The sequence below is a fragment of the Musa acuminata genome, chromosome BXJ1-10 (assembly GCF_036884655.1).
Source record: "Musa acuminata AAA Group cultivar baxijiao chromosome BXJ1-10, Cavendish_Baxijiao_AAA, whole genome shotgun sequence".
Lineage (NCBI taxonomy): Eukaryota > Viridiplantae > Streptophyta > Magnoliopsida > Zingiberales > Musaceae > Musa > Musa acuminata.
The window spans coordinates 17,736,076-17,751,911 of NC_088336.1; the positions used below are offsets into that span (position 1 = coordinate 17,736,076).

General features: G+C 38.0%; 1 protein-coding gene across 1 annotated transcript; it reads right to left on the minus strand.

Annotated features, from left to right (window-relative positions):
• Window positions 1–13,844: 13,844 nt before the first annotated feature.
• Window positions 13,845–15,836, minus strand: LOC135594911 (polygalacturonase-like). Its single transcript, XM_065085417.1, has 4 exons — window positions 15,162–15,836; window positions 14,792–15,081; window positions 14,490–14,718; window positions 13,845–14,352 (listed from the first exon to the last, which is right to left on the minus strand). Exons 1-4 carry the CDS (start codon window positions 15,765–15,767, stop codon window positions 14,134–14,136), a joined length of 1,344 nt encoding a protein of 447 aa, XP_064941489.1. The 5' UTR covers window positions 15,768–15,836; the 3' UTR covers window positions 13,845–14,133.

Sequence of the window (15,836 nt, forward strand, 5' to 3'; positions counted from 1 at the left end):
TTTACTGATGCGAACAATTCCAGTTAACTTCTAAACTTCTTTTCTGCATATATTTGACATATTTTCATGCCTTTTACACTTCTGTTCAGATGCATGATAACATTAGATAATTTACTGATGCGAACAATTCCAGTTAACTTCTAAGCTTCTTTTCTGCATATTTTGACATATTTTCATGCCTTTTACATTTCTGTTCAGATGCATGATAACATTAGATAATTTACTGAAGCGAACAATTCTAGTTAACTTCTAAGCTTCTTTTTTTGCATATTTTGACATATTTTCATGCCTTTTACACTTTCTGTTCAGATGCATGATAACATTAGATAATTTACTGATGCGAACAATTCCAGTTAACTTCTAAGCTTCTTTTTTGCATATTTTGACATGTTTTCAAAATATGTCTTGAAAACAATTCCACCGCAGGCCGCTTCCCATGCAGCGAGCAGCGACTTGGTCGAGTCGGTCCGGCCATCTGACTTGGCGCCGTAATCGGCAATGTTGTATGCTGATTCCCCATACGACACAAGGTCGTCGAAGACGACCACGAGGAGGAGAACGATGAAGCTCCTGAGCTGAGCCATGAAAGCACCGCAGCCTCTACTGAAACCAATACACTCGGTGGAGGTGTTGGAGAGCTTGATGAATGGACTGCTGATATTTATAGGGTTCGTGTGAAGGTGTTTGTGTTGGTGGCTGAAGGATGAAGGACGAAGCAAACACAGCCCGAGATTTACGAGGGAACACTCCCTCAGGTGCATGCATGTGAGAGAATGCTGTATTTTATTAGCATTTCTGCTTTTGGATTCTTGGGTTTGGCATTTTTAGAAGACAAGTAGGCACTAGAAAACGGGTTCTTCGATCCGTTAAAGGAGAAGAAATCCAAGAATACCATGTGCACTTGGTGTTGAAAGTCAACCGAGGTAGGAACACGGTGAGACCATTTCGGTTGCTGCAGTCAAGATCTCGATGGCAACTGCTGCTGCCATTCTTGAACTCGGGTTTAGCTTGCAAGTCATCTGATTGGGTTCTGCATTCTTGTTGGAAGAGCTAATCGAGTTTGAGTGGCACGAACTGGTTGATAAGAAAGGCATCAAACCTCGTCATGCACTGTGACAAATTTAGATGAGTGGAGATGAAGGCGGCATTAATTTGAGATGTTAAAGTCAAAGAAGTAACATTTCCGTCAACCATAGGAAATATTGGACTCTAAGTGTGGTTTTTTGTTCCTTGGTTAATCGGTATACCCCAAAGTCACAAGCCACCAAAAGTTAAAAGTCAAAGAAGTAACATTTCCGTAAACCATAGGAAATGTTCCTTTCTCGGCTTAATTGTCATTCACAATTTTGCATGATATCATCATTTACCATCTCATTCTTTTATAAATCATGATACATGTGCGCTACCAAAAAGTCTCTCACCCACAAGATATTCAATTAGTAGACTCCCTCAACAAAGTCTCTCGCCCATAAGATATTCAATTTCATTGGTCAAATATTAACATCCTTCATAGAAGCTCAATCTTACGAGGGCATGATAGAAGATCATGATAAAGGCACACATTGAATAGCATTCATGCTTCCTTATATCCTCGATCAATCTATAATTAAGGATCAATCGTATATTTGAATAACTTATGTGTGATTTGGGTGATTAATCGAGGAAAATCTCTCTATCAAAACTTGTATAAATACTTATTACCTCAATGAATAAAATTCATCTCTTTCACAATCTATTCTTTAATTCTATATTCAACACATATATAACATAAAGGGCTATCATCCTCCGTTACATTATCAACTCTCCAATTATGATGATAATCTTAACCCAAACAACTTAGAAAATTACTTCAACCACGATAATCACTATAACTATATATGTAGTTCCGATGTCCTAGTAATAATAATTAATAAAAAAATTATTTGACAGCTCAATAAAAAAATTGGATATACAATAAAACTTTATTGATCTCACCCCAAGCCAACTACTAGACTCAATATACACGATAAATCATTTGTGTTTATTAATACACACACGAAAATATGACATTAAGGTAGGTAGGAGTCATTAATTGGTTGTTCAATTCGATTCATCTATGCCAATCTAAATTAAGCCTATCTCATTCTTCTTTACCCGCATCCTCTTGCTCTCTTATTTGAACTCTCTCTCTCTCTCTCTCTCTCTCTCCTTTGATCCCTGATGAACTTGTCGATATACTGAGACAAAATTAACCTCCTCAACTTGTATAAATACTTGTTACCACAATGAATAACTGATGTGTGATTAAGGATCAATCAATCTATAATTAAGGATCAATCGTATATTTGAATAACTGATGTGTGATTTGAGTGATTAATCGACGAAAATCTCTCTATCAAAACTTGTATAAACACTTATTACCTCAATGAATAAAATTCATCTCTTTCACAATCTATTCTTCGATTCTATATTAAACACATATATAACATAGAGGGATGCTTGGCATTTTTCTGAAGCTATTCTCTGTCTAATAAACCCAATTATTTTTCGATCTAATCTCTTTCACTCATCATCTGTCATAGTTGTGGGTTTTGCACTATCCCCCTACAAAGGTCAATACAAATCTTTGCAATATAAGAGATATTCTATTCTTGGTTTCCATATTATCTAATTGTTTCCATTCAAACTAATCATGCGAGAAACATTACTGGCCTTCATGTTTAAATACAAAAATTAAATCACCAAAACCCCTTGCTCTGATACCAATTGATGGGGATATAAATAGGAATAACCTTTGTATATGAACAAATATTAGAAGACCATGATACGCAGCGGAATTAAATGGAAGCACAATCAAACAGAACACCAAGATATACGTGGAAAACCCCTTCAATGTGAAGGGTAAAAACCACAGGGCAAACTAGAGATAATCCACTATGAGAATAATGAATATACAAATCTCAATCTCTTGCCCTAAACCCTAGCAACAATCTCAAGAGAATAACTGGAATACAAATATCACGTCACTGCCCACAATATCTAAAACCTCCCTAAGTAATCACAGCAAGAGTCTACTGTAGATTTGATCTAATCTGAGATAGAACACTGCTAGATGATTGAGAACAGCCTCTCTGTGTTGTCCTTGTCTTCTTCCCTTTCTTTCTCTTTCTTTTCTGCCTTGTTTTCCTCCTTTTCTTTGGAATCCCGTGGTTGTTCTCTTCTCCCATGTTGCTGCCCTATTTATGTCTTTTACTGCCTCCAAAATGCAGCCTCCACACTCCCCCTAATGTTAATTAGGGTTAGGTTAAGAGGGAGTGAGCTGTGGGCTGCCTAAGCCCGCTATGGGCTGAATTTGTGGGCTGCCAGCCTAACAACCTCCCCCTTCAGCCCATAAGGGAGGCTGTCCCATGACTCCTCAATGCGACACCATGCCGACCAGTTGTCGGTATATCTCTTGTCTTTCTTTTGGTAAAGTTTTTGTTAACATGTCTGCTCTGTTATCATCTGTGTGAATTTTCTGAAGTTGCAACTACTTCTCTTAAAATACATTTCGAATCCAGTGGTATCTGACATCTATATGCTTTGACTTGGAATGAAACATTAGGTTCTTACACAAATGGATGACACTTTGGCTGTTACAATACACCATATAATTTTTCTGTTTCAGCCCCAATTCTTGTAAGAATTATTTCATCCATAACATTTCTTTGCATACCTCTGTAGCAGCAATATATTCTGCTTATGTGGTGGAGAGAGCAATACACCTTTGCTACCTGAATTGCCATGACACAGCTCCCCCTACAAAAGTAAGTACATAACCTGAAGTAGACTTTCTCATATCTATATCTCTTGCCATATCTGCATCTGTGTAACCTGTCAACACATGTGGTCCATCTCCAAAGCTTAAACAAACCTTAGAGCTCCCTTTGAGATATCTAAAAATCAACTTCACTGCTGCCCAGTGCTTTTTGCCTGGATTTGCAAGAAATCTGCTAGTAACACCCACTGCATATGCGATGTCTGGCCTCGTACATACCATTGCATACATTAAACTTCCAACTGCTGAAGCATAAGGAACCTTTTGCATTTTCTCCTTCTCCTCATCACTCGATGGACTCTATTCTGAGCACAACTTGAAGTGACCTGCAAAAGGAGAACCAACTGGTTTTGCATTGCTCATACTGAATCTTTCCAATATCTTCTCGATATATTTCTCCTGTGACAACCAAATCTTCTTATTTTTCCTGTTATGGGAAATCTGCATACCTAGTATTTGCTTTGCTGGCCCCATGTCCTTCATTGCAAAAGACTCACTCAGTTCCTTCTTCAACCTGTCAATTTTAGGCATATTTTTTCCAAGAATAAGCATATCATCAACATAAAGTAAGAGAATAATAAAATCCTCACCAAACCATTTGATGTATACATAATGATCTAAAGTCGTTCTTTTGTATCCATTTTCTATCATAAATGAATCAAACTTTATGTACCACTGTCTTGGAGCTTGCTTTAGCCCATACAAGCTCTTCTTCAACTTGCAGACAAAATTATCTTTACCTTTGACTTTGAAGCCTTCTGGTTGCTCCATATAAATTTCCTCCTCCAAATCACCATGAAGGAAAGCTGTCTTCACATCTAACTGCTCAACCTCCAAGTCCTGTCTAGCAGCAATACCAAGAGCAACACGAATAGAAAAAATTTTAACAACAAGAGAGAAAATCTCTTTAAAGTCAATACCTTTCTTTTGACCAAAGCCTTTCACAATCAATCTAGCTTTGTACTTAGGTTGAGAACAATATTCTTGAGTCTTCAACCTAAAAACCTACTTATTCTTCAAGGCCTTCATTCCATTTGGTAGCAGCACCAAATCATAAGTGTGGTTCTTCTAAAGAGCATCCATATCTTCCTGCATAGAAAGTAACCACTTCTCTTTCTACTCACTTTCAACTACTTCCTGGTAACTCTATGGTTCACCTATATCAGTAAGCATCACATACTTATCTGTAAAGTATCTTCTGGAAGGTTGACGTTGTCTAGAAGATCTTCTCAACTGAGGTTCTGTTGGAACTTGCTCTCCTACTTCTTCTTCCTCAACATGTCCTGTAGATAGATCAATATCAGGCTCTATACTATCTTCCTGCACATCTCCCCCAGCACCGTGATATATTGGAGGAATAACTGGGTCACAATCTGCTAATCCTTCTACAGAAGTCTTGGCCGGTGTCTTCTTCTTCAAATCTTCAAAGGTTTGATCCTCAAAGAAGACTACATCTCTGCTTCTGAACACCTTCTGCTTTTCTGGATCCCAAGGCCTGTAACCAAAATGATCATGTGAGTAGCCAAAAAAAATACATTCTTTAGTCTTACCATCCAGCTTGGAGCTCTCATTGTCTGGAATATGGGCAAATGCACGATAACCAAACACTCTTAAATGCTTATAGGAAAAATCTTTCCCTGACCATACATGCTCTGCAATATCACCATCTAAGGTTGTACATGGTGATAAGTTGATCACATCAACTGCAGTCCTCAAAGTCTCATCCCAAAACCTTTTGGGTAGCTTGGCCTGTGAAAGCATAGATCTGATCTTTTCGATGATGGTGCGGTTCATCCTCTCTGCAATTGCATTATGCTGAGGTATACCAGGAACTGTCATCTCATGTTGGATCCCATGTGACCTGCAATAGTCATTAAACAATCCTGTATACTCACCACCATTATCTGATCTTATGCATTTTAATTTCCTTTATGTCTCCCTTTCACCCCTAGCATAAAACTCTTTGAAGACATTAATCAAATGATCTTTAGTCTTCAAAGCATAGGCCCAAACTTTTCTGGAAAAATCATCTTTAAAAGTGACAAAATAAAGTGTACCACTTATACCAAGAACATCAACAGATCCACTAGGAGTTTTTGTCCTCAAAAGACCACATACATCTGTATAAACACAGTCTAAGACATGCATTTTTCTAGATAAAGCAGCACTAGCAAATGAAACTCTATGTTGTTTACCAGCCAAACAATCAATACAAGGGTTCAGATGTATACCTCTGAGGTCTGGTAATACCTCTCTCTTGGAAAGTGCTTGCAGCCCCTTCTCGCTCATGTGTCTCAATCGCCTATGCCACAACTCCATACTAAAGTCTTTCTCTTTAGCATTTAACTGCTCACCATAAGCTTTAGCCTGCAACCTGTACAAAGTATGACATTTCTTTCCACTAGCTATAACAAGAGTACCCTTACTGAGCTTCCATTGCCCTTTGTGAAATATGCTTTTATAGTCTTCGTCATCTAGTCTTCCAACTGAAATAAAATTTAGCCTCAAGTCAATCACATGCCTCACATCCTTAAGGACCAACTTGCAGTCAAGGTTGGTCTTTAAATGGATATCACCCATGCCTATGATGTCTGTTGTGTCATAGTTGCCCATCTTGACAACACCGAAATTTCCAGACCTGTATGTAGCAAAAAACTCTCTCCGTGGTGTAGCATGATAAGAAGCACCTGTGTCAATCACCCACTCAAGATCCTGACACACACAAGAAAAAATATCATCAGAAGGAGACAAAATCAAATAATCACCACCCTGCATTATAGCTATGATATTATCTTTAGACTCTATAGACTCCACTTCTTTTCCCTTTTTCTTGCTCTTCTTAGGTTGTTTACATTGGTTCTTGTAATGTCCTTTCTCACCACAATTATAGCAAACAATATATTTTCTTGATCTTGACTTGCTTCTACCCATGCGTGAACTACTTCTAGACGTTGACCTTCCTCTGTTCTCTGAGATAAGTGTCTGTGAATCATTCTGAGATGTTGCAGAAGTCTTTCTTCTCAACTCCTCATTCAACAAACTGCTTGTTACTTGACTCATAGTGACAACACCATCTGGCGCAGAATTACTGAGGGAAACCACCAGTGTCTCCTAACTTTTTGGTAATGAACTGAGAAGTAACAATGCCTGCAACTCATCATCAAGAGATATTTTCATAGAGGATAACTGGTTAGTAATACTCTGCATTTCATTCAAATGCTCAGCAATAGAAGCACCCTCTCTATATTTTAGGTTCACAAGTTTTCAGATCAAAAAACCTTTGTTGCCAGCTGTTTTTCTTTCATAGAGACTTTCCATGTTTTTCCAAAGAGAATATGTAGAAATTAAGTAGAAACATAGTGAAAGACACTATCATCAAGCCACTGTCTAATAAACCCAATTGTTTTTCGATCTAAACTCTTCCACTTATCATCTGTCATAATTGTCGGTTTTGCACTATCCCCCTGTAAAGGTCCATACAAATCTTTGAAATATAAGAGATCTTCCATTCTTGGTTTCCATATCATCCAATTGTTTCTATTCAAACTAATCATGTGAGAAACATTACTGGCCTCCATGTTCAAATACAAAAATTAAATCACCAAAACTCCCTGCTCTAATACCAATTTATGGGGATATAAACAGGAATAACCTTTGTATATGAACAAATACTAGAAGACTATAATACGCAGCAGAATTAAATGGAAGCATAATCAAACAGAACACCAAGATATACGTGGAAAACCCCTCCAATGTAAAGGGTAAAAACCACGGGGCAAACAAGAGATAATCCACTATGAGAATAATGAATATACAAATCTCAATCTCTTGCCCTAAACCCTAGCAACAATCTCAGGAGAATAACTGGGATACAAGGATCATGTCACTGCCCATAATATCTAAAACCTCCCCAAGTAATCACAGCAAGAGTCTACTATAGATTTGATCTAACCTGAGATAGAACAATGCTAGATGATTGAGAACAGCCTCTCTGCGTTGTCCTTATCTTCTTCCCTTTCTTTCTCTTCCTTTTCTACCTTGTTTTCCTCATTTTCTTTGAAATCTCATGGTTGTTCTCTTCTCCCACGTTGCTGCCCTATTTATGTCTTTTTCTGCCTCCAAAACACAGCCTCCATACCCCCCCTAATGTTAATTAGGGTTAGGTTAAGAGGGGGTGAGTTGTGGGCTGCCCAAGCCCACTATGGACTGAATTTGTGGGCTGCCAGCCTAACAATTCCCAGGTCAATTTCTCTTGTTATAATTGGAACTATTTGTAGTTTGCTAACATGATATATGCATGGTGATATCAAATGCTTTGTGGTGCTTTTTTGGCAGGTGGATCTGAATAGGGCAGGGGTGCCTTTACTAGAGATTATCTCTGAGCCCGATATGAGGAGTTGACTTGAGGCTGCAGAATATGCTGCAGAGATACAGAGGCTGGTTAGGTATCTTGGAATAAGCAATGGAAATATGCAGGAAGGTTCACTTCGTTGTGATGTAAATATTTCTGTTCGTCCAGTAGGACAATCAAATTTTGGAACAAAGGTACTATTTGCTTATTTCATAATCCACATGGTCTACTGTTAGTCTTTCATATAAATAAAACACCGAGTCCTTGTCATCTAGTGTTGATCGGGGTTTTTCTTCTCTTTCATCGGTAGATAAAAGTAGTTGTAACCTTGCAACATGTCAACATTTGACCATGCAGATGCAATTTTTTTGCCAATTTAACTCCTGTTAGTTTAATACTGGTTACCTACTCTTTCACCAGCATTAATCTAGCCTTAACACTCTTTTAAGTCTCACACTAACTGAGTAATTCAAGGGTAGTGGTACAGTAACACGGTTTTTGACTTTGTAGGGATATATATAATATATGCAATTTTACATGGGTATATAAGATATTTCATGAAGTTACAGGGTTACACTAGAAAATTTTTCTAAACAAAATTAATATACTGTAATAAAGAAAGATAAACAGAGAAACATAACAATTTATATGTGCTGCTTACATGCTAACATATGTATAGGTTACTAAAATGGCTTGTGATATTGAAACCCTATAAAATATATGTACTGTTAGCAAAATGTTTTGTCTAACCTATATCATGCAATAGGAAGACCACTGGACGCTAGTTGGGCTTATAATAAGATCACAAATACTTCATAAAATAATTACTAAAATGATAAAATTATTCCAAAAATTACAGGAAAAATGCTATAAGTATCACTAAGAGTCGTTACAATGTAAATCTGTCCTCTTCTTTCCTAATTTTATTAGGAGTGCAATTTGAAGGTCTTTCCCATCCTGACTTATATTAGGATTGGGCTTCTCTTTCCTATCTTTGTCTGCTTCTCTTAATCTTTGTGAACACCCTTTTATTTTTTAATTATTATATTTTCTTTATTGTCACATTTTCACTACCTGGTGTGTTAAGCTAATTTTTACTTGTTGGCATTCTCGCTGGGAATCTGACTTTAATTAAGCATACTATGTTTCTTTTCGGAGAAACAATCAATCGTTGGTTATTTCTCTTTTGCCTTGTGCTTTGACCTTAAATCTTATGTGATATCACATTTTTAATTGGGTTAAATGCTCTTTCTGATAAATTTTCTAAGAACATGATAATATCATAAAAGTCATTATATTGATAAATAACTTATATATGATAAAGTCGTTTGGCTTTATATCTGTTGATCACACTGAGTAGCTCTCTCATATATCCTCCTACCAAATAACTCACAAACTACAACCAAACCAACATGACTGCAATTTATTTATTTATGGTCTTACTGTGGTGGCTTTTATAGGAAAGGATGCTAGTGTTGTTTCTATGTATGCATTCATGTGTCACATTCTAAAACATCCATACATGGAGTTCAAATAACACATTGTGTGCATCACAAAAGTTTAGTGATGTCTCATTTTACCCCTTTTTTTCATTAGTTTTAGTGAGATACTTTTTGAACTTTTATCAAAAGGTGGAACGGTAAAGTCATTGATAGAAGAGAATGATTTAGTTCAGACAAGTATATTTTACATTTCTGTTTAGATGCATGATAACATTAGATAATTTACTGATGCGAACAATTCCAGTTAACTTACATAAAATCTAAACTTCTTTTCTGCATATTTTGACATATTTTCATGCCTTAAATAGTGAGTCACTGAAACAAGTGATGCACTTAGCACATGTAGTTTTTGTGTATGCCCCACAATCCAACTAAGGAGCTTATATGATTTTGGAAATCATTGTTCTTCTCAATATTAAAGAGAGATGATGTAGTCCGTGCATATGCATCTGGTTATCAACCAAATGATAACTAAGTCTAGTATTTCTTAGTCTCTTCAGGATTTTAAACAACGAAACTATTAGATGTGGTAAAGTTGCTTTACACATTTGAGTTCTAGTAATTCTGAACAAATAGCGCTTGTTAATGCTTTTGTTTTTTTATTGTAAGCAGTTACACAATTTGTTTTTATTTTCAATTGTCTGTAGTAGACCTTTAATTGTTTCCATTTTAGATTTTTTTGCTTCATATGTAGTAGTAGACGAGGATGAGTGCTAGGCATGTTCTAACAATTATTTCAAGTCAAAAAATGTGTTCCACATGCAATGAGACTGTGTCTGGACATGTGATAGGCCTTATAAATATTGGTTTAAAGGGATACTTTTGAAATCCATGTATTAGCTCGATTAATGCATGCAGCCGTCTCCTTTTACATCAACTTCTGACATGTACGTCTTCAACTCTGTTTAAGAGTTTTTTTTTTTGTTAAATAACAAGTGATAACTTACGATTTGTGATTATACTCGAAACAACTTTTTGATTTGAAAAATAACTGCTAAAGTACTAGCACTGCTGAAACATTAAAAAAACAAGATAGATGTGTACCTTGCGAAACTTTGTATATCATTTGTGTTTTCTTGTTCAAATTGCTGTAATTCTCGGTTGAAAACCTCTGTCTTGAATATGGTTTTAAAGTTTTAAACTCTGGTTCTCCAGGTAATGAAGGAGTCCAAGGGCAAGGCAAATATATTGGTTTTGAACAAAATCCTCGCTGATAAATTAAATGGAGGGAACTGACAAAAGTTGAAAAGCTTGATGAATTAGTATTTGTCTGTCGTGCCCGTCTTCTCGCATTAGTTTCGTGACACAAGTGATGAAAAGAATAGAAAATAAAAATAATTACTGAAGAAGCTTTATTGAAGAAGTGAAGAAGCTTTATTGAAGAAATGAAAAATTCTTCAATACATTAACATTTTCCGTCTCCTATTTATACAGATTAGAATATAAAAAGCAATGAGGTTGATTCATTTTTTGTCCACAAATAGGTGAGAGTACATCCATCAACTATTTATATCTATTTTGTTAGTATAAATGGTGGCCCAAAATCTTCTTTTTCCTTTTGAAGCCTCAGCGCTGTAAATGTTTAGACGACCAACGCATCGACGGATGCATTTTCATGGTCTATGTTTACAATAGTCTGATGTTTACTCCGGGCATTGCCTCAACACGTTTTCCTTTTGAAGTCTTACGACATGCATTTTCTTAGAATTTACATGTTAATGTCTTACTAATTGGTGAGGTCTTACGATGATTTGGCAAGCTCATATTGGTTTACTGATGCGAACAATTCCAGTTAACTTCTAAGCTTCTTTTCTGCATATTTTGACATATTTTCATGCCTTTTACACTTCTGTTCAGATGCATGATAACATTAGATAATTTACTAATGCGAACAATTCTAGTTAACTTCTAAGCTTCTTTTCTGCATATTTTGACATATTTTCATGCCTTTTACACTTCTGTTCAGATGCATGATAACATTAGATAATTTACTGATGCGAACAATTCCAGTTAACTTCTAAGCTTCTTTTCTGCATATTTTGACATATTTTCATGCCTTTTATATTTCTGTTCAGATGCATGATAACATTAGATAATTTACTGATGCGAACAATTCCAGTTAACTTCTAAGCTTCTTTTTTGACATATTTTCATGCCTTTTACACTTCTGTTCAGATGCATGATAACATTAGATAATTTACTGATGCGAATAATTCTAGTTAACTTCTAAGCTTCTTTTCTGCATATTTTGACATATTTTCATGCCTTTTACATTTCTGTTCAGATGCATGATAACATTAGATAATTTACTGATGGGAACAATTCCAGTTAACTTCTAAGCTTCTTTTTTGCATATTTTGACATATTTTCATGCCTTTTACACTTCTGTTCAGATGCATGATAACATTAGATAATTTACTGATGCGAACAATTCTAGTTAACTTCTAAGCTTCTTTTCTGCATATTTTGACATATTTTCATGCCTTTTACATTTCTGTTCAGATGCATGATAACATTAGATAATTTACTGATGCGAACAATTCCAGTTAACTTCTAAGCTTCTTTTTTGCATATTTTGACATATTTTCATGCCTTTTACACTTCTGTTCAGATGCATGATAACATTAGATAATTTACTGATGCGAACAATTCCAGTTAACTTCTAAGCTTCTTTTCTGCATATTTTTACATATTTTCATGCCTTAAATAGTGAGTCACTGAAACAAGTGATCTTTTCTGTATATTTTGACATATTTTCATGCCTTAAATAGTGAGTCACTGAAACAAGTGATGCACTTAGCACGTGTAGTTTTTGTGTATGCCACACAATCCAACTAAGGAGCTTATATGATTTTGGAAATCTTTGTTCTTCTCAATATTAAAGAGAGATGATGTAGTCCGTGCATATGCATCTGGTTATCAACCAAATGATAACTAAGTCTATTATTTCTTAGTCTCTTCAGGATTTTAAGCACCGAAACTATTAGATGTGGTAAAGTTGCTTTACACATTTGAGTTCTAGTAATTCTGAACAGATAGCGCTTGTTAATGCTTTTTTTTTTTATTGTAAGCAGTTACACAATTTGTTTTTATTTTCAATTGTCTGTAGTAGACCTTTAATTGTTTCCATTTTAGATTTTTTTGCTTCTTATGTAGTAGTAGACGAGGATGAGTGCTAGGCATGTTCTAACAATTATTTCAAGTAAAAAACTGTGTTCCACATGCAATGAGACGTGTGTCTGGACATGTGATAGGCCTTATAAATATTGGTTTAAAGGGATACTTTTGAAATCCATGTATTAGCTCGATTAATGCATGCAACCGTCTCCTTTTACATCAACTTCTGACATGTACGTCTTCAACTCTGTTTAAGAGTTTTTTTTTTTTTTTTGTTAAATAACAAGTGATAACTTACGATTTGTGATTATACACGAAACAACTTTTTGATTTGAAAAATAACTGCTAAAATACTAGCATTGCTGAAACATTAAAAAACAAGATAGATGTGTACATTGCGAAACTTTGTATATCATTTGTGATTTCTTGTTCAAATTGCTGTAATTCTCGGTTGAAAACCTCTGTCTTGAATACGGTTTTAAAGTTTTAACCTCGGTTTTGAACAAAATCCTCGCTGATAAATTAAATGAAGGGAACTGACAAAAGATGAAAAGCTTGATGAATTAGTATTTATCTGTCGTGCCCATCTTCTCGCATTAATTTCGTGACGAAAAGAATAGAAGATAAGAACAATTACTGAAGAAGCTTTATTGAAGATAAGAAAAATGCTTCAATACATTAAATGTTTCCTCTCCTATTTATACATATTAGAATACAAAAAACAATGAGGTTGATTCATTTTTTGTCCACAAATAGGTGAGAGTACATCCATCAACTATTTATATCTATTTTGTTAGTATAAATGGTGGCCCAAAATCTTCTTTTTCCTTTTGAAGCCTTGGTGCTGTAAATGTTTAGACGACCAACGCATCGACAGATGCATTTTCATGGTCTATGTTTACAATAGTATGATGTTTACCCCGGGCATTGCCTCAACACGTTTTCCTTTTGAAGTCTTACAACATGCATTTTCTTAGAATTTACATGTTAATGTCTTGCTAATTGGTGAGGTCTTAAGATGATTTGGCAAGCTCATATTGGTTTAATGAAAACTGTTTAACCTTAATTTCAGATTTCTTCTACTGTGGATCCAGGAGTATGCTTCAGAAACAATTAGATGCCGAATCCGAGCTTAATGTACCCTCCTTTTTTTTTTTGCTTTTATAGGAGAATATTTTCTGTGCTGCTTAATCTGAAGCCTTCCTTTAACATCAGATATTGTAATTTTGGTGAACAAGTGAGCATATATATTGATGTATGCATTAAATTATGTCATCCAAGTAGCCATCTGTGTCTGAGTCGTCTACATGTAGTGCTACAACTGTTATGTATGAGCTGCGTGGTAATGCTGCAACCGGAGTTCGCCATCATAGACAACTTGGCGGCACGATGAAGCCGGAGGCGGTGCCATCGGCGTGCTTACAGGATGATTCCGCCGCCGTGTTCCCGTAGGTGAGCTTGATGTCCTGTAACCCGATTCCGGTGCAGGGGTTGCTGGCGCTGCAGTCGAAGTTGACCGCCACTTCCGATGCAGACGATCCATGAATGTCATTGTACGTCACGCCACTGATCCTGACGCCGGAACTCTGTGGGGAAAGACGGTTAGCTTAACACGACTCATGTCGTCGTTGTTCCTCTCTTATTTCCTTTTTTCTTCAACTGATGAAACATATGCAGAGGTAGGTGATGGCGATGGCGATGGCGATAGCGATGGTCAACTCACCTGGTCGGGGCATCCTCTGTCGCCGGGGCAGTAGTTCTGGTCGATGATGATGGGGTTTTGGACGTTCTGCATCACGGCGTGCTCGAACACCACCCCCTTCACGAACCCCTGGCTCGGCCTCCCCCATGTCTTTATCCGCAGCCCATTCTCCGTCCCCGTGAACACCGCCGTGTTCACCGTCACGTTCTCCACCCCCTCCTCGTCGTACTCCTTCCCCAGGCTCCCGATGCTGTGGCCACCGCATCAGGTCAGCTTCGTCTCAGCTAATGGTACACTGGTTTCTGCTTGCAGTGCTTATTTACCTTATGCCGTGGCCTGGGCCGCACGCCACCTGTTCGATCCACAGGTTAGTGGTGCCGGGCCCGACGGAGATGCAGTCGTCGCCGGTCTTGATGCTGGCCCCGGTAATCGTCACGTGGCTCGACCCTTGGACGTGGATGCCGTCGGTGTTGGGGCTGTTCCCCGGTGCCGTGATCTTGACGTTCTTCACTGTCACGCCATCGCAGCCGTCGATCACGATGTGGTATAGCTCGCTGTCCGTCGATGTCAGCCCGCTGATCGTGATGTCCTTCGAGTTCCTGAACGTTAGCGACTGCATAGGCAGAAGACGATCGATTCATCTTTATCATTTATCATTCGAAGTAGATTGCGAGTGTAACATGATTAGCTCACCGAGGCTCCGGCGGCGCAGCTACGTCCGGCGGCCTTGCAGGCCCAGAGGGAGGATCCGCGGCCGTCGACGGTCCCGCCGTACACCGACACGCCCTCGACGTGGTGGAACACGAGCCAGTCGCCAGGCCCGCCGAGATCGGACGGCGAGACGAGCGTCCCGTCGATCTGGACGGTGATCTTGCTGCTGCTGCATGGGCCAGCGAAGGTGGCTTGGCCGACCAAGAAGTCCCCGGCCGGCACGTACATGGTGGCCGACCCCGCCGAGCCGCAGGCCGCTTCCCATGCAGCGAGCAGCGACTTGGTCGAGTCGGTCCGGCCATCTGACTTGGCGCCGTAATCGGCAATGTTGTATGCTGCTTCCCCATACGACACAAGGTCGTCGAAGACGACCACGAGGAGGAGAACGATGAAGCTCCTGAGCTGAGCCATGAAAGCACCGCAGCCTCTACTGAAACCAATACACTCGGTGGAGGTGTTGGAGAGCTTGATGAATGGACTGCTGATATTTATAGGGTTCGTGTGAAGGTGTTTGTGTTGGTGGCTGAAGGATGAAGGACGAAGCAAACACAGCCCGAGATTTACGAGGGAACACTCCCTCAGGTGCATGCATGTGAGAGAATGCTGTATTTTATTAGCATTTCTGCTTTTGGATTCTTGGGTTTGGCATTTTTAGAA

Coding starts and splice junctions, on each gene's coding strand:
- LOC135594911 (XM_065085417.1), bottom strand. CDS start 15,767: ATGCACCTGAGGGAGTGTTCCCTCGTAAATCTCGGGCTGTGTTTGCTT. Junction 15,082..15,161: donor GCTGCGCCGCCGGAGCCTCG/GTGAGCTAATCA, acceptor CTGCCTATGCAG/TCGCTAACGTTCAGGAACTC. Junction 14,353..14,489: donor ACAGAGGATGCCCCGACCAG/GTGAGTTGACCA, acceptor CTTTCCCCACAG/AGTTCCGGCGTCAGGATCAG.